The sequence below is a fragment of the Protopterus annectens genome, chromosome 8.part0 (assembly GCF_019279795.1).
Source record: "Protopterus annectens isolate FY-2018-M chromosome 8.part0, PAN1.0, whole genome shotgun sequence".
In the NCBI taxonomy this organism is placed as follows: Eukaryota; Metazoa; Chordata; order Ceratodontiformes; family Protopteridae; genus Protopterus; species Protopterus annectens.
This window is the reverse complement of record NC_056741.1, coordinates 1,756,052,946-1,756,080,579: the sequence shown is the minus strand read 5'-3', so window position 1 is coordinate 1,756,080,579 and position 27,634 is coordinate 1,756,052,946. Positions and strand designations below refer to the sequence as shown.

General features: G+C 35.7%; 1 protein-coding gene across 1 annotated transcript in view; it reads right to left on the bottom strand.

The window, feature by feature from the left end:
* Nucleotides 1-27,634, bottom strand: part of LOC122809621 (cytochrome P450 2J6-like) — a 587,708-nt gene that overhangs the window by 286,472 nt on the left and 273,602 nt on the right. Inside the window, exons 4-5 of the mRNA XM_044081253.1 lie at nt 10,388-10,548; nt 1,409-1,582 (exon numbers count right to left, since the gene is read on the bottom strand). Of these exons, the coding sequence (XP_043937188.1) occupies nt 1,409-1,582; nt 10,388-10,548 (335 nt within the window). The remainder of the gene's footprint in view (nt 1-1,408; nt 1,583-10,387; nt 10,549-27,634) is intronic.

The following is a 27,634-nucleotide window of genomic DNA, read 5'->3' as shown; positions in this document are numbered from 1 at the left end:
CACAGTGGCCCATTTTTGCTGTTCAGCAACCCCAGCTTATTTGCATACAGATCTGTGCACACAACCTGGATACTTCACTATTCCAGGGCCTGCCTCCTTAGCAACAATTGAAATCTACCAGGGCCCTATAATGCATTATTCTCACATGTGTCTTATTTTTAGTTTTTGATGTTTTTAATATTTGTTTTTTGCATAACAGCATGTTTGTGCACTGCTGCATATCGCACAAATGTAATACGGGTATTAAAAAATTATATTATATAAGTTTGCATTGTTTTTTTGAATACACAGGGTATAGTTTTGCACATATCTGTGCCTACTTTGCAATTTCTTACCTTCTTGATGGACTTTTACAGCCCCTGTTCAATTTTTACTTTCTTGCACATGGAAATTTTCCCTGTACTCTTCTAACACCAACATGAGAGCTGCATGAATTCCCATCTGCTTCCTGGAAAAAACAACCTCATTTGCATGCAACTCCCCTGCTTATGAGGTGATTTGCATGCCACAGACACTTGTTCTCATACTCATGCACGCCTCTCAGTTCTGTTTACTGGATCACACAGCTGCTTACTTTTGTGTAAGCTCCATGCCACTATGCTTATATGGTAAAATCAATCCATGTAGGGTTTATTAAACTCCCCCCAAAGTCTTTTCAGTAAAAGTCTATCAAATAGTTTGCTTGAATGCATCCACTGAAGAATGGGGACTGTCTATACTCAGTTACAAGGGAGGGACATTTTTCAAGAAAAGACAACAAAACATTCACTGATCTGAGAGTACACTGTTGTTTTGCTTTAATTTCAGCAATACAACTTTTTTTTTTTTTTTTTTTTTGCAATTTCACTAATCTAGATCTGGCAGCTCCCTTTCTGGCTGTATAGTTTTGCTGATGTATTTGATGCCAAAACTAAGAATATGAGACTCATCTTCTGGACATAGGTTTTAAATATGTGCAGTAGTTCAATATTTGATATAAAGTTTTCAAAAATACTTTTCTTTATTGTACATGACTGTGATGACTTATTTGACATATTATTTTGAAAATGGTTTGGACAGCCTAACAGCGACTTCAGAAAATGGAGGTGTCAAGTAGTAAATTATTCTGAGAATGACAAATCCTTTGTTAGTCTGTGATTATATCATTAAACAATATTTTTCTTACTCTTCAACTATATGTATTCTATTATACATTTCTTCTGTAACAGACACTTGCATCTTTAAGTACTTTTGTGCAGATGTTTCAGGCAGCATTGTAGCATTACAGAAATAGAATGTGCTGTGAATAAAATTCAGTTTAGTATAACATAAAGTGCCTGCAGTCATAGAGACAATAATATCACCTGCTTAAAATTAATAGAGTGATGTAAAGTCACAAAACAATGCATTTGACAGATATAGATCTTACTTTATCAATTTCTTCTAAATAGCAGTCCACAAAGTCTCTGTGCTCTCCAGGTGTTAAACTTTTTCTGTGATCATCAATAATGTCCTTCATAAAAGCACGGATATCACGATTGTTTCTAAAAATCTTTTGAAAAGGAAGTGGAAGCCCTCTTAAAATGGGTACTGTGTTATAAAGCTGAAATCAGACAGAGAGAGAGATTTTTATGAGATCTAGAGAAACAAAAGAAAAAAAACAAATTAGCAAAATATCCAAACCCAACTAGGTCAACAGAAAATATCAAATTTACCAGCTGAAGCTGCAATGTCCTTGTATAGTTTCATATTTATTCTGACAGTGGAGTTGAATTTGAAGTCTGTAACCTCATTTTTAAGTTTACATTTAATGAGTGTCTTGGAATTTGAAAAATCTTTTTTTATAAATGATGTTTGTTAAAATGTTTTTGTGTCAAAAGACGTTTGTAGTGCATTTCTTTTGAGCACATAGGTAGTTGTATCTTTAAAGAATTGTGAAGGGTGATGATATCACTCATTTTTAACACTATTTAAAGGCTGTACTGTGGAGTGCAGTTAGATTCTGATAAAGTCCCCAGTTTCAAGAGATGAGAACGCTCAATCTGTGTCTTTGCATGTTGGAAGAATAAAAACAGCTTGGACTGAAGAGTATGGCTGACTGATAGTGTTTCCTACTGCTTCACAGTGTAAGTTGGAAGAATAAAAACAGCTTGGACTGAAGATTTTGGCTGACTGAAAGTGTTTCCTACTTTTACATAGTATATGTTTTGGATTTGTTTTAGTTATGCTTTACACTGTGGTTATTTTTGTTTTTTTATTTGTGGTATTTTTTGAGTAACCTAAGCAGGATGGACTCTTTGGATGTTATACCTTCCCTTTTTTTTGCCTGTTCACAGGGAAGAGTTTAATAAACTGAGTTTGCAATTTTAAAAGGGGAATTGTCCTGCCTTATTGATCTTTTTAGCCAATCAGGGGGTTCATTTCACTTTGGATCCCCAAACAGAAGCGTGATTTGTCACCAAGAAGGGAAGCAAGGGCAGAGCAAAGTAGGGATGGTTATGGAGACAGTTCTGAAACTTTTGCAAGTGAGAAAACAGACCAGGAGGCTTCTTGCTTGACAAAAAATGTGAACTTTTCATCTAGAAATTCTTCCAGGACAGTGCAAAAGGCAAAATTAGGAAAATGAAATGCAGAGGTCTGGAACCAAACCTAAATAAACAGGTACAACTTATACTTTTAATAAAGACAATGGTTTGCAACAAGAGACTGATTCAGAAGCTGCAAGGTGTAGGAATCCTTTGGGAAATTATAAAGAAACTGAAAAGTTTGACTATGAATAGTTAGTGAAAAAATATTTGTCTTTTCAAATTATGACATAAAAGAAGATAAAGGTAAAAAACTATGTAATGAAACTAGTACTATTAAGAGTGGCTTAAAAGAAGTGATTTATGCTTTTGAAACTAAAATGTACAAGGTTAAAACCTTACAACTGGCAAACGCCTATCTTTCAAAATGTCTAAGAAAATTGTCCCAAAGGGATTAAAGGTGTATAAATTTCCTTTGGTGTGGATTATACTGACACTGTATATTCTGAATTTATAGAAATGTTAACATGGTCTTGAGTTGATGGCAAAAATTATTGATGGTGATGTTAAAATTTGTGCACTGATAGTAGAGACAGAAAAATTGAACAAAGATAGTCAAGAAGATTTGTTGTTTCCACAATATGACAAGTTGTATGTTAAACAAAAGGAAGGCATTGAAAATAAATGTGACAAGCTTTTTAAAAGTATAAAACAATAGAAAGAGACTTAGCAGAATATAATGGTAAGAAAGCTTACCCATTAGTAGACATACAGGAAGGAAAAAAATACAGTAGCCCAGTTAAGAGAGGACATAATAGTAAAAAATGGAACCAGTCCCCTTATACAGTTAACAACATGCAACAGTTTAAACAAACTACATATAGGAAGAATGTTTTTAAGGAATCAGTGGGGGGGAAAGAGAAATAGGAGACAAGATAGTGGGAGAGAGACCTCAACAGCAGTGGAGAACCAGGGACAGAGAATACTGGAAAAGATGAACCACCCTGATGTTTTAGATGAGATACACCAAGAAGGGATAGTAAACACTTATAAAGGATATCATATTTATAATTATACTGACACTGTGTTTACTAAAGAGCACTTTTTCCTTTTTATGAAAGGTTCAACATATGTTCCAACAAGAAAGTTTAATTTTACTGATGTTATTTTAGAGTTAAAAATATTTATGAGGAAACTCATTTTAGCATATATTTTTCAGAAACAAAATACAAATGGAAGGAAGGAAAAGGAAGTCAAGACGAGAAGTACATTTAACCCACCATTAGAACCTACTTTAAGTGTACTAGAAAAAGCTATTACAGATGATATACATGCACTGCAAAGTAAAGAAGAAAGACAGAGTATGTCATAATTTGACCAAAAAAGAACAAGAATTACTAGAACAGATGAGAATGACCATTCTATCAGTCATGCGGCCAGATAAGGGGGGGCAGTGTTATATGGGGCACTGCAATATTCTCAGAAAATATTTGAGATGCTTTATGACACAGAAACATATTCTAATGCCTCCATTAATGAAATAAATATAGCACACCACTGCACTGACTATTATTTGGAAGAATATTTGATAGATGAAAGAATTTCACCAGAGATTTATAATTTTTTGAAAGTTAGACATCCAGTGACAGCCACTATTTTTGGGATTCCCAAAACTCATAAATGTTTGGAACATCTTAAGTTAAGGTGTTTGCCTTACAAACACAAGGTACAGGGTTTGAATCTCACAGGGGATAATTGGCTAGGCTTAAAATGGCTCACAATGGCAGTTAGCCTAGTACTAATCTATGAACCTATGAAGTTTAGGCCCATAGTGGCAGGACAAGGTTCTAAAACCTACCCTTTTGGGGTGGTAATAGACAAGAGGCTTAAACATGTTTACAACAAGGTAGACCACATTTTGAAATATTCTTGGGACTTCTTGGGTAGGCTGTAAAATAATCTCTGGGAAGAAAACATTTCTTTTAGTGGACTTATATGCATCCATTCCAAAAAGTGAAGGGATACAGCTCTTTTTAGAACGTATGAAAAAACAAACTGACTTTTCTGATGACAAAATAAGTTTGATTTCTGAATTTATGGAACTTGTATTAGATTACAATTGTATTTATTATGAGGGAGAATATTTTAAACAGAATAAGGGTGTAGTGATGGGGGCATCATGTGCTCCCATTTATGCTAATACGGTGCTTTTAGAATGAGAAGAAACTATAATTTTCCCTTGTGAGTGGTTTAGATATATAAAAATATACGTCCATTGTTTGGATGATGTATTCATTTTGTGGACAAGAGAATTTGTGGATTTTTTTAATAATTCATCTAGTTTTTTTAGAAATTCACATATACCAGTAGTGTAGAAATTATTAACTATTTGGATACATTCATACAATAAAATCAGTAAAGGATTTAAGTCAAATATTTATAGAAAACCCACATTTAGTAATTCTTATTTAGAGTATACTAGTAATCACCCCCACCATCAAAAAAATAGCATAGTCAAAGGTCAACTAGTTAGAGTTGCCCGTATGACTTCTGATGAGTTAGACATAGATAGAGTTACAAAAAGTAGCACAACTATTTTACAAAAGAGGGTATCCAGCTAACATAGTGGAGAAAAATGTAGAGTATGTTAAAAGTGAGTGGGGTAAAAAAAATTAAACCACTGTTAGGTGATGTACTACAGGAAAATGAAAATTTGGAAGAGGAGAAACAATTTCATAGTGCTATGGTTATTCCTTTTTGTGGACAAAACAAGTGAAAAAGATTTTTGAGAACAATAAGTCCAGTCTTAAAAATAACCCTAAAATATTTTCAGTTGTTGGGAAGGAACCCACTTTTGTATATAAAAATGGGCTCAATTTAAAAGAGGCATTTGAACTTACTAACAAAAGTCAGGTAGTGGGTAATAGTGGTACAACAAGATGTAGTGCTTGTGCACAATGCAAGTTCATGCAAGCTAAGAATATAGTAACCCAGCAAAGCATTTTGAAGTTGAACTATTTCTTCGAAAAAGGAAATTGTCAAACATCAGGGGAGATATATTTGGCAGCTTGTAAAACCTGTCCAGCTTACTAGATAGGCAAGACAGAAAGGCATCTTAGAGGCAGAATATATGAGCACAAGTACCCAATTGCTACAAGAAATATAAATAATGCCTTATATAAACATTCATTAGTATGTGCAAATTTTCTTCAGTTTTTATTTGGTATTGTGGAACGAGTAAGACCAAATCCTAGAGGGGGAGATTACAGGAATTATATAGAGGAAAGGGAAATTAAGTGGCAAATAAAACTAGCTTTGACCCATGCACCAGGTCTTAATGAAATGGTATCCTTAAAACCAATATTAGTGAGGAAAGCTACCTCATAAGTACTTTGTATCTTAGTCTGTGTGTGTGTGTGGGGGGGTTCAACTACACAATATATGTATTTAAAGCAAGTCTATGGATAAAATGTGGTTGATTTTTTTATTTTAAACATTTTTAAGTTTACCCTTGATTAGTGTCTTGGAATTTGAAAAGTTCTTTTTTATAAATGATGTTTGTTAAACTGTTTTTATGTCGTTTGTAGTGCATTTCATTTGAGCACATAGGTAGTTGTATCTTTAAAGGATTGTGGGTGATGACATCACTCATTTCTAACAGTATTTAAAGGCTGTACTATGGAGTGCAGTTAGATTTTGATGAAGACCCCAGTTTCAGGGGATGAAAGGGATCAATCTGTGTCTTTGTATGTTAGAAGAATAAAAACAGCTTGGAATGAAGAGTTTGGCTGACTGGTAGTGTTTCCTACTGCTTCACAGTGTATGTTTTGGATTTGTTTGGTTATACTTTACACTGTGGTTACTTTTGTTTTTTTTATTTGAAGAAAACCCAGCCATGGTTTCTCTTATGTGCCTATACATGATTATGAATAAAATCAAATAGCTCATTTACTGTGCAACATGTCCTGAGACAGAAACAGAGGCTATGCATGTTATCTCTCTTGCATGTTTTCTTATCTTAGCACCTATAGCTCTGTTTAATACCAGTACATGGTATCGAGACACTGTCTGGAGTGGACCTCTTAACAAATAATGCAAAGGGCAGCTGTACTGCTCCTCAGTCTTCAACTCCCAGAAGAATTACCTCACCAAGCACAAAGTCCCAAAGTTAAACTCCCTGATCACCATTTTCCATGGGAAATCACTGCTGGGGGTCTCTAAGTGTGCACCAGTAGTGATTCCTTTTGGACTATTTCACCTTTCTTTCCCTTTGTGTGATGATGAAGCTGGCTTGGGGTTATTTGGGGGATGGACTTGTCCTCTGAATGGATGTGCCAGAGGACTTTTTTTCACTCAAAAAAAAAATTCTTATATTTAAATTTTTTCATGTGATTGATTTCTCAAGTTATTGTACTCAGCAAATTGGATCGACATGGATTTGTAAGTCAAGGACTCATACTAGGAGCAACTTAAAGATAAATGATAGGTAATATGTGGAAGGGCAGGGTGCAAGATATCAAATCACACTAATATTATGTGCCTAGAATGCACTTCAGACAGACATTAGCTGTCATTTGCCATTTGCTATGCATAGTAACACATACTAATTCTTGTTTTCCTGAGTTAGTGTCAAGTGTTGACTATAATGCAATGTTCTTTCATGTGATGTTGGAAGACAAAAAAATAACTTTCATTGTCTAGGTATATTAAATTACACTACAGGTGAAGCTCATTCCTTGCTGGGCTTTAAGAACATATAGAATGTATTTAACATTTGTTTACTGAGAAAGACTGACTGGGACAGAGCCCATTTTCAACAGAGGCCCAGGGAGAAACATTTCTAGATGCATGTCTTTGGAATGTGGATGAAACCAAAGCACCCAAAGGAAACCCATGCAGATGCAGGGAGGACGTTCAGACTCTGCACAGAAGACACTCCAGACAAAAATTGAACCACAGAACCTCTTGTTGTGAGGTGATAATGCTAACTGCTGCACCACTTTGCCGTACAATATTTACAAAGCTGACATCACTTTTATTTGCACTACAACTTAGCTTAAGCTCTATGTTGTTATGTTTTGTTAATTCTACAGTCAGGTATAAATATCACATTTCTGTAATTATCTTAAGAAAGAAGCAGTAAAGAAGAAACTTGAAAACATGTTTAGAGTGAGTGGAAGACAGGGACTATATGGTGATATTTGTTTAACTTGTAGAGCTCACACAATATATAAAACAGATGGTACAAAATTATAGAAAATATAACAGATTCAAAGGCAAGTACTACACTAACTGCCATTGTGAGACATTTTAAGCCTAGACAGCTTTAATTTTGAAGCTTAAATTAACCTATCCTGTTCAGTGTTAGATTGGTATTACCCATCTCATGGTTGATAATTATATATTACCCCTAGTGAGAATAACTAATTTGTGGGGTTTCCATGCATAGGATAAAGCATTTAAGAGCTGCCTCTGTCTAATAGTAGAACAGGGAGCAGTCCTGGCGAAAATTTTCTATTACTCATCCAGTGATCCAAGCTGCACTTGAATATGGACATGGATATGATTTATTTTACATAGATAGAGAGTCTGCTCCATAGACATTGTATACTCTGAGATATACTGCCCCTGCAACCTATTCTGTTGATATTGCAGAAGAATTTTAGATCCAGAGTATTTCTGATACCATATGACTTGCTGATGTAGTTCCATCAGTGCTGGTTTGGAGGATGCCTTATATGCAAGACACTGGTTATCTACTAGTAATCTGTAGGATACAGAATATAGTGACAAGGCTTTAAGTTGGTCTGATTAGGGTGTACTGTTTAGGCCTTGCATACCTTTAGTAAGGTATCTATGTGGTTGAGCCAAATGTTGCATGTATCTGGAAAGATGCATGCCATAGGGGGCTTTATACTCAATGATTGGCCTAATGAGGGCTGAATAAGGTGGAACAATGACATTTCTAGATCTATAAGCAGTCTTTTATTAAGCTGTGTGCTATAGAAGGATTTTCTTAAAAATGGGGACACGTTTGTTGAAAGTTAGGTCACTGTCTAAACTCCAAACAAATGGGTCCGCTCTTAGGGACATATTATCGATGCAGTAGTGCCCCAGGGTAGATGACTTCCCAAAGGCTATGATGCTGCATTTTTTTTGCATTTAATTTTGGTTTCAATTAATATTTTTATACTGCATTTTTGGCATTCAGTTTTGGTTTTAATGAATATTTTTTGTAGTTTATTTTAGTACTGACATAAATATATTGTATTTAACCACCCTTACTGAAAAAGGAGCTGTGCCTAAGCAATATAACTGTCTGTGCTTTTTTATATAGCATCTAAAATTCACAAGCTATTTGCTTGATGAGTTTTTTTTTTTTTCAACAACTACATTTGAGAAGAGACTCATAATTCTTAGGTCATATATGGACTTCCACAGATGTAATTTTGCATACCTGCTGCACCATGAATGAGATAATGAGTTTCTCTTTTTAAATAGTGGGATATCTGGGTGTTCTACAAGCTCCTGAGTACCAAGCAGTCAAAGACTACAGTCTTAAAACCAAGGACTTGGGCATCTTGTAGCTTAGGTAGGCTGTTCGCACATGAATTTGAATATGAGTTTAGGCAAGCAGCAGCGGATGCTGCTGATTACATTATTTGAATGTGAGTGAGTTAAGTGCGTTGGCAGTGGTAAGAGAGTGGAAGGGGATAAGAATGTAGGTGTGTGACTGAGGTAAGTGCATTGGCAGGTGTAAGAGAGTTGTAGGGGATAAGAATTTAGATTAGAGCATCAGTCATGAAGGAAGTTTGAAGTTTAGACAGCAGATGCAGGGCAGGGGGGGATTTTAGGTTTAGAAAGTGGGATGGGAGTTTTAGGGTTAGACAACAAGAAGGGAGTGTTAGATTTAGTGGACAGGAAGGGGGATTTTTAATTTAGGGAGAAGAAAGGGAGTCTTGTGGTTAGAGAGTGACAAGTTAGTCAGTTTTAGGAGGAGAAAGAGAGTTTTAGGATTAGGGAGAGAGTATAGTGTTTTAGGGTTAGAGTTCGGGTTCTGGTAAGACTATATATTTTCATAGGATAGGGTATTGGGAATCCTAAGTGGTTAGAGGAGAACAGCTTACTGAGAGTTAGAGAACTTTCCTTTTTGTGCAAGTCAGTCATGAGCAAATAGCATGTGAGCACTTTTAGTAAACCCATGATATTTCTAGTACTGTTTTAACATCTCTGCTTTCATGTTGCTGTTGAATCTACTGGATCATTCTGCTCAGTTAAATAAAAATACCCGGTTCTCAAACACTAGTACTGACACAGAGATTTGGGAATCACAAATCACTGCATTTTTATGAGAGAATTGCTTGCCATCAAAACAAATTATGATCTGAAGTTGGGCAAAATATGAACTTATTAAGCCATGTGAAGGCAAACGTAGTGCTGCCTTTAACATACATACATGCATGAATAAATAAATAAATAATCTGTATATTTACAAACCACATTCCTATGGCAGCCTGTGTAATTAACAGGCATCATTATTTAATTACCTCCTGATTAGTGTAAAAAAAAATGACAAGAAGCATCTATTTATTTTTGGTCATGCGATAAATAAGATACATTTTTCCAAGTTGTCTAACTGAAATTTAGAAATTACACTTTATTTTAAAGTTAATGCTAATACTTTCCAATACTCACCTCATGTAAAACTAAAAGAATCTTTTTTTTACCTAACTTGTCTTTTCATTTACTTTAGTCCTACCATTTATATCAGTCCTATTAGATAGCGAAGTACATTTTGACACTACTAATCAGAACGTAAAAGATGTATCACTTAATTAAAAAAAAAAAAAAACAAGAAAGAGGAAACTTTATTTTAGGTGTACCTCTGCCCAAAATCCACCAAGGAGTTCTCCATTTTCACTAATGAGTTCAAGTTTCTTGTTAAACGTATTGTCATGGTAGTCGAATCGTTGAGCAAATAAAGTAGAACATATTATATTTGACACAGCACTGGTAATTACTGGCGCCGGATCAAAATGACAACCTGTAAATTAAACAAATAATAGAACTAATAGAGATAAAATACAAAAATTAAACAGTAAACAGATGTTTCTATGTTGTAAATTTGACTAACTCTGTATGTTATATAATACAGCTAACATGCTGCTTTGTAGCATGTGTCATTTATATACTTTTTGGAGGCTTTTCTAGTCAGACTATTTTAATAAACAAATGGAAGTAAATAAAATAAACTAAATTTGTAGCACCTTTGAGTATTGTCAGCAGAGATGTGCCCAGCCCTACTGGGCTCAAATGCTTGCTGAAGAGTTGGCAAGATATCCCTTCAACCTCCAGTTGTGACCTAATTCTACCAGGCTTGACTGAATTACAAAGTTCTATAAGATCTGGGAATCCATAAATGGCTAAATAGCTGGTGTAATTCTATGGTATACCAGTCCAGAATTTCACAGAATGTCCAGATATTTATCTCACTCATTTTTGGTCTGGTCCTCATAAAATTTGCATTTTTCTGGCAAATAACTGAAAATTGATGTTACTAAATAATGACAGCCATTTGATTTTCAGACTTTATTTCCACCAGAAAATGCCCACTAATACAAAACCTGCTACTCTATCAACTCTTTACATTTATAAGAGCAATATTTAAAAGTTGTTCCTGATTTTGGTCCTTCTCCTCCCCACCCATTATTTTTGGCTTTGTCCAGATATCTTGTGCTTAGAAGTTGAGAGGTATGCTCCAGAGGGATCCATTATGTGTCAGCATGAGATGTGACGCATGACAGTTCTACTTGTTTTGCAAAGGATGACCTGCACCTCTCATCCCAGTACCCCTGCTTATAAACATCCCCAAATAACTAACTATCATAGCAAATCCCAAAGTAGATTACACTGAGTTCTGTTCAATGCTAGTTGTCTCAACAACAAAACTGGCTGACCTTGAGGCTCTTTTGCATTTGAAGCACATACATATTCAGGAAATTGCTGGAACTTGTATACCTGAGTTTTCAGCCAACCATGCTTTTAAGCACAATGACCATTGTAGCATTTCAAAAATTTGTTAGGGACTATATCTCTTCCAGACATATTCCCGGAGATCCACAAGCCAAACTCACAGAACTCCAAGTTACACTAAACAGGACCAAGTATCAGCTTTGTAGGAGGAAACAGCAATGTTATAATATATTAGAGTAGACAGAATTTCATGTTCTGTACGGCATGTTGTAGAAGGCAGTTGTTAAGGTTGCAAGCAATAGTTCCTGTGGTACAGGGTATGATTCCCTTAGCCCTTATTTGCCTAATGTTTGATCTTGAGCAACTTACTTAATTGGACATTGCTCACGGGTTGCTCCTGAAAAGGGATTGTGTGCTTACTGGGCCTACCTGGTTAACCAATAGATAGTATTATGATAACAAATTGGTATAGCTAGTTTATCAGATTGTATTCTGCGATCATTATAGCTTACAGTTTTATAACTTCAGACTGAATTCTTTATGACAACTGCAGTCAGATTATTTGAGTATGTGCCTGCTTCAGATAACAAAAAGGCCAATATGTAAATTTATGTATGGATGTAATTTTATATTCTCTTACACTACAGATAGTAGTATGGATGTCTTCACAGAGCTCAGGGCTGGTATAAACAAAGCATGATTTTGCAGAATGAAGCTAAAATGTCATGGGTTGTAAATGGTATCAAATTAAAATATCATAGTTATATGTTTTTTGAAAAGAACTGACATTGCAATGTTAATGCTGCTGCATCTATCAGTACAACCCTGTTGTCATTTAAAAGTTCTACCACCCCCCCTCCAATTTAATGCTGAAAATGATATGCTTATCTCAGCAGGTTTTGGCTGTAAGACAGTTTTCTTGCTTTCTTATTTTGTAAGTGTAATGCAAATGCATGTGTATCATACCTCTTAACTGTACCGAATTTATCATTTTCCATTTTGGGGGGCAAAATCATAGGGTGCCACGAATTCCTGAGTGGCTCCTTCAAATTCGGATTTTGTTTTATTTACATTCTGTAGTGAATGCTAACATAACCACATATCGCTTGTGTATCCTGCCTGCAAATACGAGGAGTGTGATCCACTCCAAACACCATCAGTTATTACAATGCATTATTCTGACTAGTTGAAAGTTTATGATGCTATTAGTAATGCTCTACTTATTTCACTGAGTTCTCCCGAAATCAACGCCATTTTACAGCTATGGCCATTTCTAACAGCTAGTGTTTGATTTCTTGTTTTCACTTACTGGTTTATAACCTGTGTAGTACAAGCCACAAATGAAGATAGTTCAAGACGGGATTAACGGTTGCACCGATTTTTTTTTGCCCTATTGAAGTCTTTTATTTTAAGGAATGGTGCTATGTTTTAAGTTTTGAGTTTTGGAAGATAAGATGCCTTCAGCACTCTGTGTGTGCACTAAATGTACACCATTTCCCTTTTGAAGAGCTTTCCCAGGGGCAGCAGCTCTGCAAGGTGCATTGGTTAGTATTCTTGATTGTTAGCACTGGTGAGACATTCACCAGCAAGATTATGTAGGATTGGTCAACTGTCAGATCACTGGTAATAACTAAATATAGCAGTCTTAATCTCTTTTCATAAAAAATGTACTATTGAGTTTATTTAATACACAGAATGTGCCCAGCAAGTTTTGGTCAGATAATTAAAGCCATCTCTTTGTTTGTGATGTCGTTCTGACTCGTCTATTTTATTTTGGAGGGAAAATGCTTTAAGTGCATAAATGCTTAACAGGTTCAGGCGCCTAGGCAGTGAGACATTTCCCTGTGGTACATTTGACTGGGGACACATGGCTGAAGTGACAGTTAGCTGCAGAGAAATATGTCGGTTTGCAAATTCCCTGTGGGCAAAGAGAAGAATGTGTTGCCATGCCCACAACTTCAAGAACCAAAGTCACAGGCGGAAAACAATGTTCATGGTCCCCAAGGGAACGATAGACAACAGGCAATATGGCAGGCATCAGCAGTAGACTGGCCAGAGGGCATGTCAGTGGCAGTACAAATGCAATACACAGTGGGCAGTACCTTTATAATTGGTGTGTGTGGACCACTACCCCCTTTACATTCTCTAGGGAACATTACCTAAAATGCATACTGGAGCATACATGTGACTACAGTAGCCTGCACGATTTCCTTCATGCTGTAGCACACTTCTACATGTTGTAGTTACATAAGTATGTACTCTACACTGAGCACAACACTCATTACTTCCTCTGCCTCCATGCATTTGGTTATTAAAGATGTGAGCATGGCAATATGTGCTTCTCTTTGCCCACAGGAAATTTGCAAACAGCCATATATGGCTGCAGCTGACTGTCACTTCAGCCATCTGTCCCCATTCAAATGTACCACAGGGAAATGTCTCGCTGCCTAGGCGCCTGAACCCATGCTTAACGTATACTTTAGCTTTTTATTTTTAATATTTTATTTGTTTCAGAGCAATTCTGTGTGTAAACTTTGATTTTTTTTAAAACTTCCCACCGTCTTGTGTGTTTGATGTAATCTATACACCAGCACTTGTCACCTGGTGGGCATGAGTTTAAACAGCAGTAATGCAGTATTTGTAACATGATATATAAACAACCACTCTGAATCATTTGTATTATATATAGCTGAGAGAGTTGTAGTCTTATTTAATTTAGTATGGTCCGAGTAGGAAAGGAAGAGCATGTGAGGGGCGTTGAATGGGAGAATGCGTAAATGGTTAGTTCTGGTGTGGAAGGCACTTTATAACTCTACAATGGTGAGTAATGTTTTTGACTAAGCCTATCTTTGGTTTGGTCTTATTTTAGGCTTATAATATGGTAGTAGTGCAGTTATATATGTTAGACACTTGATAAGCTTTCAGAAAGAAAGCACAAATCACATCTTTTGCAAAATTTAAGTACCTGTAAGTCTGGGAATTTAACTTGGAAACAAGAATACAGGGACATATAACATTAGTTGAAGGTAGGTTACTAAACAGATGTAGAGCAAAATAACAAAAACACTAGTGTAACTCAAACCATGTTTATAACAAAACTCATAACTGAACAACAGCTATGTATCAGTAGTTATCTTCACATCAACAGCATGTTTGCAGTTAAGACAGGACTATACCTCTCAACCTTTTAGCGCAGGAAATCTGGGCAAAACCTAAAATAATGAGGGACAAAAGACCAAAAATAAGGAAGGACAGATTTTAAAAACTGTTCTTATAAACTTAAAAAGTTGCTAAAAATAAAATAATTTGTGTTAGCATGCATTTTCTTTAAGATATGAAGTCTAAAACTCAAATGGGTATCATTATTTAGTGACTTCAGTCCTCAATGACTTGCTAGAAAACCACAAAGTTTTATGAGAAACAGACCAATAATATATATATGAGACAAAAATTTGAACATTCTGTGAAAATCTGGACAGTTGGGAGGTATGCTTTGACTAAAACTTTAGGTCTGTTCTTCTTATTCCCTCCTAAAATTGGTGACTTTTGGAGAAAATATTGTGAGTTACACTTAGTAAATATTGAGAATAATTAGAGTTATTGACTTATTTTACTTCAGAAAATGTATATTAATTCATATTCTCTTATTCTGTCAATTTTAAAATTTCCCCTGGTTGTCCCTGATTATGTCTGGATTCATCCTTGAATTCCATTTGAATTTCATTCCATTGAAATGTGTCCCTGATTGGTTCAGTGTTATTTGTGGAATACTACTGCTCATTATGTTGAACAACTTGCTAATAGCGTCACTTGGTATCCCACAATTCCATTGGAGTGGGTAGGGTTACATAATTATGCATACAAATTGTATGTTAACCAATCAATTTTGGCCAGTTGTATCTACTTTTCATGGGCCTTTGCCCAGATTTTTAATGTTTCCTGGTTGAGAGGTACACTGTGTATGGACCTAAGAATGAATGAGTTTGGGGGAGGGGGCTTCTCCTTGCAGTTTAGAATATTGTCCGGGTTAAAAAAAAGCACATGTACAATTAAACAGAAACATTTATTAAGTCAAGGCACCAGAAGTTTTATTCAGAAATTTCAACATTGCAGATAAGACTTCAAAAGTATACACATAAGGTAGAACTTAATATAGATAAGCACTGTTGTGTTTCCTTTGATGCAGCCATGTTATATAAGTTTAAAACAAATGCCAGCTTGTTTTACATATTGCATTGATCTTTCAGTGCCAAGGCAATCATTCATTTAGCATGTAAAATGATTAATATATTTTTACTGTAATATTTAGAGTTTTGCTATATTCTTATTCTTAATAGCAACATATATTCTTGCTATGTAAAAGCTTGTGTACATGGAAAGAGAACAGAAAAAAAAATCACTATTTTGGTTTCCCAGTGATTTCAGTATGTGTTGATTAGACTCTGTGAGAATACCATATTAAGATAAACTATGTTGGCAGTGCTTCTTTGTGAAGATGTGTCCCTTTCTATCACTACAAAGGTAAACACAGTAATGTTTTAAAGTTACTGATAGTATCATATTAAAATATGCATTTGAGTAACTACAGGACATTTTATAACAACACTCTGGAGTACACAAGATTGAGGTATTGTGTTCTGTATCAGTAAAAGGTAAATACATATCTAAATTAGCAGATGTTTATGCTAAGCAGAACTCCCCAAGGTCAGAAAAAGCTTTCCAGTTGCTAAGAATTTGCATGTTTATAAAGCATACTCATGTATCTCAAAATGTTCAGTTAATCTAGCTCAACTTTTTTTGTTGTTTTTTTTCATATTCTTAGTTACTTGTTGACAATATGCATAACCAGAGAACTTTACTACTGGATGCAGTGATGGAGAGGATATACAATTTACTTGTATTGCAGACAGTTTATATGTAATATATCAATAGCAGTTACTGTTAACAGTATACCTCCCATATTTTTATCTTGCCTGTCAAGAAGTTTTTTTTCCTGGTAAGTCAAAGAGAATTGCAATCAGCCAATTTCATGCTTTGGGTTTTTCAGACATTGCACGTTGATGCAAAACCTGTTACTCTGTTGACTTTTTAAATAAATTAAAGTATTTAAATAATGGTCTTGATTTAGTGGTTTTGATCCTTTCATTGTTTGTGACTGCGTCCAGAATTTTTGAGCAAAGGGGTTGAAAGGAATAATTAATAGTAAAAGCACAAAGATGTCACTAGAGTTTGGCAATAAGCAAATGATTGCATTTTGTTCTTACATAATTTTTTCTACATTTCTACTTGGTTAGAAAACATTAACCTGAATTCCATATTTATCAAAGACTACAAATTGTTACATAAAATATACAAACTGCAATATATAAAGAGTGATACAATGCATACAAGTTTCACAAACTAAAATCAAGCTATGATCAGGACACATTGTCTTAGACTGAGTGCAATCAATAAGTTATATTAACTGTAATCTCCAAAGCAGGCACAATTGCTCTCTTAGCTAAGATATTAATTTCATTAGATAGTTTCTTTCATGAAGCGTGGACCAATTCATAAAGCGATTTCTCACAAGTAAATAAAGTAAAATGATTTCTAACTAACCTAAAGGCCTCATTGTTTCTGAGTAAAGGGTGATTCACATTTTATTTTGTTTGCATGGGAGGGTAAAACTTTGTAGATTAAAATTAAAAGTGTATAATAAGCAATTTAACTTGTTGAAATAAATAGTTACTTCATACTTTGAATAGTAGTACAGTGATGTTCATTAGCATGAAAAAGGTTGTTTAACCTTAAAATGTTATTTCAGTCATTTAAATTATTGTATTATTCCCAATTTGCAAAACATATTCAATTAAACAATTTGCTTAGGTACAACTGTGTAAAAATGAAAACAATATATGGCTTAATTTTTAAGGAATCTCTTAGCTAGCGACATTCTTTAACTTTATGAAGGCCTTGCCTAAAATGCAAATCAAACTGAAAATACTATATCAGCATGACACCTAGAAAAGTTCACATCACTGTAATTGTATGTATTAAAGAAACCCTTGTGAATTAGGGGCAATACTAATTGACTTTAAAAAAAATGTAAGTTCTGCCAAGAGTGGTAAAAATCAGCCTGCATACTTAGTAATTTGCTGATTTTATAAACATGAGTGATACTTATTCATACAGTAAGTAGACTTTTTTAAAATTACGTCATAGCTGCTCTTTGCTGTGACATGTCACCGAGTTAATTTACATTGGGTTGCACACAAAATTATTGTTTATATAGTCTAAAATTAGTCTGTTGTATTAGTACACAGCAAAGCATTAGTTTTTTCACACATTTACTTTATCAAGAGAAAAAGTTAAGGGTTTGATAGTGTTAAAAATAATTGTAAGCTACTACTCAGTAAAGATACCAAAGCATCAAATATCTATTAAACTGTTTCAGAAGCCCATACCATAGAGGATTATGATCAAGTCGCCGATTACAGTCTACTTATGTGTTTAAGACATGGATGCTAAGAAATTCAACTCGAGAGTGAAGCTTGCTTAAAATACTCAACTGCACACCAGTAAACTGTTCATTGCTAAGATTCAATATGTTAAATCTAACAATATCATAATCAGAAGGATTATTGAAAAACTTATTTTAAATGTCCATATTTAGTGAAACCTTCCTCTGTCTCTCTTTCATTCTCTTTCTTTCCCTCCTCAAAAACTTCCTTGACATTTTCGGCCTCCATTTGATGCAAGATTGTGAATGTTCCCAGTCTGTAGATTTATGGAAGGATTTGCACCCCCAGAATTTCTGGCTCCATGTGCTTCCTTTTCTACCCACCTAATGACCACCTGAAAGGAGGGAACTCTTGGTGGCTTTTAAAAAAACATTCACAGAAAAAATCTAAAGAATTAGGCTAACCAGAAGAAGTCAGAGACAAATTGTTGAAATTGGATAAAGGATAACATCAAGATCTCTCTGTTTCTTGTTTTGTTTCTTTGAAACAATATTACTAACATATTTTTCACCTGGACCAAATGATATTACTACCAATGATAATATTTATTTTGAACTTAAATTTTTTTTTTAATACTGACTACAGTTGTTAAATATTCTTAGGTGAAACAATGAATTAACTATTTGTAAGTTAACAGAAGAAATACAACAGTGGGATCAATCTGAACATATTAAATCTGAATATACTGACTGTTGTGGAGTTAGAGTAGTATGTGGAAAAGAATTGTCTTGATGTTTGTTGTGATAGCTGTGACTAGGATTAAAGCAAATGTTTCCTCCAATAAAAATTTTATTATGTTGGGAAGTAACTGATACTTATTCTTTGGAGAGCATTTTCCCCCTTAGTTTTGGTTTGAGTTGAAATGAAGTTAATCAGTCTATATCTAGGGTAAAGGTGAGAGGTGTCATTAAATATGTTTGGTGCAGAGTGTAGGAAGGATGTATGGCTAGGTGGTTGGGACAGAGCTATAGAGATGTTGAGAGATATTATAGAGTCACTGTAAGATGAGAGATGGCACAGTAAGATAGAAGCTGAGCAGTAGTGTGATTAAGTAAACAAATCTGTATTTTATTGATGGCAGATAGTGGGAAGTAGGAATCAAGAATGAAACAAGAAGTTGCAAGGCAATAGGACATCTGTTGGTGGTGGAGTCTGAAAGCTGGTAAAGAGTAGATAGGAAAGAAGTATTGTCCAAGAAAGAGATTTAGGTTCTGGTATCTTCTCTGTAATATAAGGAATAGAGGGGTTTAAAAGGCTAGAGTATGAGGAGATTGTTAAAACAGGAAAAAGTGAGGTTTTATTTGGGAAAAGTAGAAGCTACAATGTAGGACAGATAAGTACTGATAGGGAGGGATATAAGTATGAATGGATATAGAGCAAATCAGTATGGGAGAGAGAAAGGTAGTTGATAATGGTACTGAAAGATACTTGAGGTTTGGAATTGGGTAAAAAGAAACATGAGTGTTTAAATGATAGCACTAAAGTTATTTGCGGAGGGTTAGGGAATAAGAGTCACAAATGAAATGTGCATGTGGGAAATATAATAGTAAAGTAATGGGGGTGGGTGGAAATTGTGGCTAGTGGAAGGTAGCAAAGCAAACCCTAGCATAGCAGGCTTCACAATCTCAGGTCAAATTAAATCAAAGTGTAATTGGTTTATAGCCAGTGCAAAGTAATTCATTAACAAAGAGACAAAAGTAGAACAGGTTTTCTTACATTTCCTGAATGCAGAAAAAAAACTGGCAGCTAGAGAGTCTAAGTAACTGGTATATACAGTGTAATCTACTGTTCAAGAGAAAGGACGGTGGCAGAGTTAGTAAATGGTCCTTACACTGCAAGGGCTACTCCTTTAGAAGGATAGATTTTACAGCTGCTTTCCAGGCCAGGAATGTATTTGAATAGTTGAAGTTAATACAGAGCAAGGTTCTTCATGAACTCCTTGAAACCAATATGTCAGAATTCAAGGATTACAAATATACTAGTAAGATGAGAAACAAAGGTATTAAACCATACTTAAAAATTGGTTTAGATTGAAACTATTACTAGACAAATATAGAAGAATTTGTCAACTGAAATTGAATCAATAAGAGCATGAAACACTAAATTAACAACTTTCTTTATCATTTGTAAATGGTAAATGTTGTACATAAATAAATTCATACTGTGTTGTTGCTTATAGTGTTATTTAAAATTCAAATTGAACAAAAAACATGCTAATCTTATCAAATTCTATGATGCAGTATAAACATTCATTTATACCAGCATCAGCCCCAGCATTATCACAGCAGGTAACATCACAAAGGAGTTCTACACCCACTTAGATGAATGCATAAATCTGGTAGTCTCAGCCACCAACATAAATAAACTATAATGAAATAACACTTCTTAAATTATAAAAAAGATAAAAAATGCTCATCTCAAGGATGGTATTAGAGATATTACTAAAAACTTAAAAAATACTATTAGGTCTGCTAAAGCAATTCATGAAGTTAGATTAGCAGCTGAAGCTAAGGACCATAACAGATCCTTTTTAGCTAAACTAGGAAAATAAGAAATGACAGACACCCAGCATTGCTCTAAACTTATGCAAAATGACACCCCCCCCCAGGATTTAATAAAATCTATGTAGGCACCGTGTAGAGGCTACATGGACTATTACCATGTCCATGTACACAGTTCCCCCCAACAGTGCAACATATGTATTAATCATGGTGCATTGCCAAGGTAGAGCTGTGGAATACGGATAGTGAATCAGTGTAGGGAGTGTGGTGCTGTGTCCACAGATGAGCAACATACTCCCTGCACTGTCCAATTGCATTATATCAATGTAATTTAATATTTTTTATTTTTTATAAAAAGCAGGTCTGCACGGCATGGAGAGCAGCAAGTGACATGTGCCAGTCACCTAAAAATAGAAACTAGATGCATTTAATTATATATGAAAAGGTCAAGTTTAAGCATAGCTGAGGGAGTTTGCTTGGTGCGATGCTATACTCAGCAGTTCTTACAGTTAGCTCAGAGGTATATGTAAAAGTATAGCAGCATACCACATATCCCTGCAGCTAAATGGGTAGAGTTATGGCCCTATGTGCAGTAGGTGCAGGGTTTGACTACATGGAAGAGAAATTAAGCATTTATTTTCAAAGTACAAATTATGGTAATTATATTTAAATCCTGATCTGCTGCACTCAGTTAAGCCCTGCTAAGACTTGATAAGACCTGCTATGCACTGTTTGGCACTGCTTGGCTGGTTTGTGCACTGCTAAGCACTGCCAAGCATTGCCAAGTTAAGCACTGCTAAGGTCAGCTGAGCTGATTTGTGCAGTGCCAAGAACCACACCACATTTTTAAATATTGCCCAATGGTGTTAAAGGGCAGGAAGACAGGCTATATTAAGCAAAATACGTAGGAATACAGCATAATCTGTTGGAGTTCTAACTTTGAGGGTTTAATGGCAGGCAGTGGAGAGGGTTTGCACTTTTGGGCACAACATTGGAGCATTCAGGAGTCCAGCATCATGTTCAGACTCCTTGTCAAAAAACATGAAGACTGGCTGAGGCAGGGGAGTTACCAGGGCTCAGTGCAAGGCAGAGGCTGGGGAATAGCTGGCAAGGGACTTCACCAGTGCAACTGGTATCTCCCAAACAGGTGAGCAGGTACATCACCACCATGATAACCTGAAAAGACAGAAGGTGGCTCTCTTGGATACCTGGGTCCTGGGCAGAGAATGTCCCACATGTATGCAAGTATGTTTACCTGTGTTTCACCAATATCTGTTCTTGAATGTCTGTTAAACTGGTATGCGTAATGGTGAGCTTATCTCCCAACAGGTGCAGAGGAGTGGGCTCACAACATTGAGGTGCATGCTGGGTGCTTGGCCAGGTTGCCCTGTTTATGGGGTGAGTACAGATGTATTATGCTAGCTATAGTCAAATAAGAAAGAAATAGTATATCATTAACCATTATAAAGTATCTGCAAAACATTTGTAGTGCAATAACTGTGGAATTAGACCTGATATTTCAACACACTATCAATGTAATATGTACTCCTGCATTCCATTTAGTAATAGACTGTCACTTGTTAAATGCTTTGTATGAAGTACATTTTGCCATACATAGATTAGGGTTAAAATTCAGTGCTATATAGTAATAAATATTACTGAATCAGTTAGCTAACAATGACAGATTTTCTCTGCACATGAACTGCAGGTAAATGGGTGAGGTAGCCCATATTATGAGTACATAATTTGTGTGTTCAGATGTCACAGACTGTTAAAATCATTACCTGGAATGTGATAATACTGCATAAAATAAAAGAAATAAGTACAATAATAATAAAAGAAAAGAAATAAAATGTGTAATCTTGGTATGGCTGTATGCCTGGAGTGTCTGTTAAAGGTTGCTGCAGTCAATTAATACATCTGATGCACATGTCCTCTGCAGTCACTGCTATTGGGTTTTATCCCCATGCCTGTCAAAAATAGTACAATATCAGTCATGTACTGATTAAAATAAAATTCTCTCCACTTGAGTTACAGGTAATTGGGTGAGGTAGCTCGGGTCTATATTAGAACATGGAATATTTAACAGTTTGAATCACGAAAGGTCGACTTTTAGTGATCGAACTGTTAAAACATCGACAGTTCAGAAAAAAATAAAACAAAAAAAACTAACCAGTGTAGGCAGGGGGCAAGCCCCCCTGCACCCCCCGCTACTTAAATATACCACCGCCAAAATCGCACTTCAGTGCACTACAGTGCAGAAATAAAAAATTTCTGTTTCCAACACTGTAGCGCGATCTCAGAGTTGTTATATTTGAGTAGCAGGGGTGTGAGGGGTGCAGGGGGGCTTGTCCCTCTGCTTACAGCAATTAGTTTTAATTTCTGTCATTTTTTAAAAATTTTTTATTACTCATTCAATGTTACTGAACTTCGATGATATGGTGTCAACCATATCGTATTCGAAGTTCAGTAACTTCGAGTTTGTAATATAGACCTAGGTAGCTCATATCGTGTGTAAATAATTGTGTGTTCAGATGTCATAGATTGTTAAAATCATTACCAGGGATGTGGTAATACTGCATAAAATAAAGGAAATAAGTACAATAATAAAATAAAAGCAATACAATGTGTAATCTTGGTATGGTTGTATGGCTAGAGTGTCTGTTAAAGGCTACTGAAGTTAGTTAATATAGCTGATGCACGTGTCCTCTGCAGTCACTGCTATTGAGTTCTATCCCCATGCCTGCTAAGCAAGGCATTATAGTTGTTTACTCTGTGTACTGTACACATACATGTCTGTCAAGTGTCACACTGTCATGGAATGTAATTACTGTTGTGCAATCCCTCTGTCACAGATGTATCATCGACATGATTATGTTAATAGCAAAGTAACACTACATCAGCCCACAGTACACCTTGGTAGTTATATAGTTTCACCTGATGTGCAAGTGTTCTTTGTAGTTGTGTACCTGTGGGTGTTACTGCTTGGCCCACACTGTCCCATGCAGATAGCTTGAGAGGTATACTACAACATCTATAGGGTACTTTTAAACATAAAAAAAGACAGACCTGTAGAGCAGATAACACTACTGCTGTCAACTATGTGGCCTATAATGGTATTAATGCACCATATTTCTCTCTCTCCCCACCCTTTATATATATATATATATATATATATATATATATATATATATATATATATATATATTTATTATTGTTATTCATTGGTTATTAACACGTGTTCTTCTGTAAACTTTATTTTGGGTCATGTGATTTATCATTGTTATGTATAACAATGGTTGCATATTAACATACCTTGTTGAATTACCTATGTTATTGGCCTTATGCCGTAACTGTTACTGGCATGCTGTTAATATACTGACTGTTATGTTATTTATTATGTTTCAGGTAGTATGCATTGAAATGTAATTGGGTTATTTCCAATGTTCTGGCATGCTGTTATTACTAACAAAATGTTTTGTTCATTACTAACCTATACACATTGCTTTACCTCTATTACCACAGCACAACAGGGTAGGTCAGTTTCTGCTGATCCACCTACCATACCTCAGCTAGCTGTGGCACCGGGTACCAGCACATCTGGAACCCAAGCTAGTGGTTCCCCCTCCGCTGGTCCTGGCACACCTTCAGGTTAAACCACCTTAGGGGATGGGGCCCATCCCCCAGGAGTGGTGGTGGAGGGGGAGTAGTCACCCAGGATCAACTACCAGCCATGGTGTGCAGGATTGCTCATAGGAGCTATGAACATCGCCTGCACTGGATTAAGGACAGACTCAACAACTGGTGAGGCATGCTGGCCCTGGTGCCCAGCCTCAAGTGCAACCACCTTCAGGTCAGTAAAGAAGCAGTGCCGACCACCCATGGGTGGGGATATCAATCATGCTGCTGCCGTCTGGAGGCAAATGCATCTCAGATTCCACAACACCCTCCCCATCCAAGGTGTTTACCCCCTCATGTGTCACACACTGTCCCTGTCTGCTGTCTTGTCTGCCTTGTCTGTCAGCAATTGCATCCTCTCCTACCCAACTTACTTCCCCACATGTATCTACATCCCTTCGCCAACTTTCCAATCTTTCCTTATGAAAAAAAAATGGGCATCTGTCCCACAAAAAAATTGCCCCATACATAGCTCTCCATTTCACACAAGTGTCCACTAGACACAACTAATTTGGTCCAATTGGCTTGACAACACATTTATGTTGTCCTCAACCCTCTCTCTGTGGTTTGAGAGTCCAAATTCATGTACAAAATCTGTCAAAATGCACAGCTGTTGCTGTACAAGAAATGGAAAGCTATGGTCCTTTCCTACACCCTTCCTGCACATCCCTACCTGCCTTTCAGTATGTTTTCCCCCTGCTTGCACCAATTTCACCACTGTCCTATTACTCCTTTTTTTCTTTTATTTTTAATTTTTTAGCATGGGTTTGAGTGGAACTAAGTGGAGCACCGTGATGAGGAGCAGCATGCCGCACCAAGCAAACCTGCTTAAATGAGCTTTAATGTGCCTTAATGATCTTATGTGTTTCTCACAGTGTTAGGCACATGAACAAAATAAATCACCCCTGCCACAGAGATCTTGATTAAAACAGGTGTTTTCTAGCAATACATACTGATTACCACTGACAGACTGAAATAAAACCTAATGTAAAAAATAGGAATGTACCTGGGACTCTGATGGAAAAATACACCAATAGACAGCAAAATAAGTAATAATGGCAGTACTTGAGGCCTGGGATAGCAGGTAAATGTTCCCTTTTACCTGCAACATCTTTAAACAGACCGGCTAAGGCATCCATGGCACAGTATATATGTTCAACTGGGGCCCTGCTGCAGAACTGCCTTTGAAAGCCATGCACATACTGATGGATGCAGACAATCCCCGGGATTTAGCAAGCTCTGCACGGCATGCAGAAATAGTGCAAGAGCTGCTGCACACCATATGGCTGACGTGTGATCTAGGAACGAGCTCCCAGAATGTGCATGAGCACTCCTACACTATTCCTGCATGGACACAGCTCCTGTATGCTAATTACCCCATTTGCTGGTGAAAAACATGCAAATGAGGTGAATTAGCAATCCAGGAAGCAGGCAGGCATCTGTGCAGGAATAGTGTAACCAGCAGAAATGTATTCAGTTACTAACCGAATGCATTTCTGCAAATTACAAAATGAAGGCATGACAGCTCCAAAGAAAGCATGTATTCAATCTAGTAGGCATGCCAATGGAAAAAATATATATGGTCACTGGCATGGGAAATAGTTGCAAAATTATAAAAAAATTAATTTTATATTTTTTTCTGGCTGATTTCATCCGTTTAAGCGTAGGGCAGTGGTGTGCAAATGGGAACAGCCTGAAAATAAGGAAAAAGTTGGAAATAAGCTTTTAAACCCAAATCAGCATTCTGCCATAATAGTCAATGGCATGTATAAGACAATACCATGGAATAAGTTATCTGTGAACCTGTGAACCTGAATAGTGGTTGCTAAGACGGAAGGCTGAGTGTCAGTGTTGTATCCATGCATTAGCAGTCATTTTTATGCAAATGAGGGGACTGATACTGAATCACAGAATTCCCCTCAGTGCTAACTTGCACCTAACTGTGTAGATGCAGCAACACCATTTTTATAAGCATAAGAGGTAGATGACCTCAAAAGGGGGAGTGTCATGCATGCTGTAAGCTTATTGGAGCTCTGTGGCCCATGTTTGCCCTTAGCTAAACACAGCTATGGAAAGGGGGTGTGTCTGAGGCTGCCTAGTAGTGTTTGCATTGCCTAAATGGATGTGCGCGCTGCACCAGGTTTTAAACAAAACAAACAAAAAAAAAACAGGAACTAGCAGCTCTGTTCACATCTGAGCAGTGGGTATGTGAGGCACACCTCGGGGCTTAAATGGGAAGGCACACACAGAACCAACAGAGGGAACCCATCCCAGTGGATACCAAGGTATGTGTAGGGTTAAGAATACTAGCCATAGGTATCTTCCAAAGGCCCGTTAGAAAATTGGTTTGTTGGTTCCACTTTTTAATGAAATAAAATAAAAAATACAATAATGCAACGACAATTCTCCATACTAAGCGCTTTCACCCACAATCGTATAGGGCATCTTCAGAGTACAAGTTCTTTACAATAGAGCCATCCTTGATATAGTTGGAATGAAATGAATAAATTAATTGGTTAATGATGTAATTATTTAAATTGTATAATAATGTGATTACTACTAAAGAAACACTGGAGAAACAGTATAAACGAAACATCTATAGAAACAGTATAAAAACAATAAAATATTTCTGAGTCCCAAAAAAGTATGCATGTCCAGTACTGTAAACCTTAAATAAAACATAACTTTGGTTTTCTAGTAATTATTTGATAAACACTAAATATAAATAAAAATTAATCAAAGTTAACAGTGTTTAACAATGTTTGACAAATGATAATTGTTTAACAGATGAAAAAGTTAAACAGATAAAAGTGTAAAACAGCAGACACAAAAGGCGAAATTACAACATACTGTTGATCTCACAAAGTGTAGATCTCACAGATTCTACATATATTATACACATACTTAAAATATAAAATTCATATACATATACTAAAAATATAAATTATAAATTATAAATTATGAATTATGAATTATGAATTGTGAAATAAGTAGTGTGTAATACTTCCACGATCCATCTACATCAGTAATATCTTGAATAAATTATACTTGTATTTAATTTATTTTTAAAGAGATAAATAAATAAATAAATAAATAAATATATGAATATATATCTATGAATCCATTCTTCAATAATATGTTATTCCAGTAATAATCAATTGATAAAAAGTTAAAAAATAATCATGGATCAAAATTTATAATATTAAAAATGTTTAAATCATACTTAAATAAAATATGATTTTAATTTAAGTACACTAGAAATAGAAACAGAATCATTGATGCCTGGCAGCATACAGGCATTAAGCCTAAGTTGCCAAAGGCATTCCTTGGCTTCCAAAATGACTTTTTCATCACCCCCCTTCTGTACATTATGTGGAGTTCTGTCAATAATAAAGAATAAAAATCTCTTAAAATTTGAACATTTGACACTGTGATTATATAAGGCACTAGTATTTTTGTGTGTTTTAATATCTCT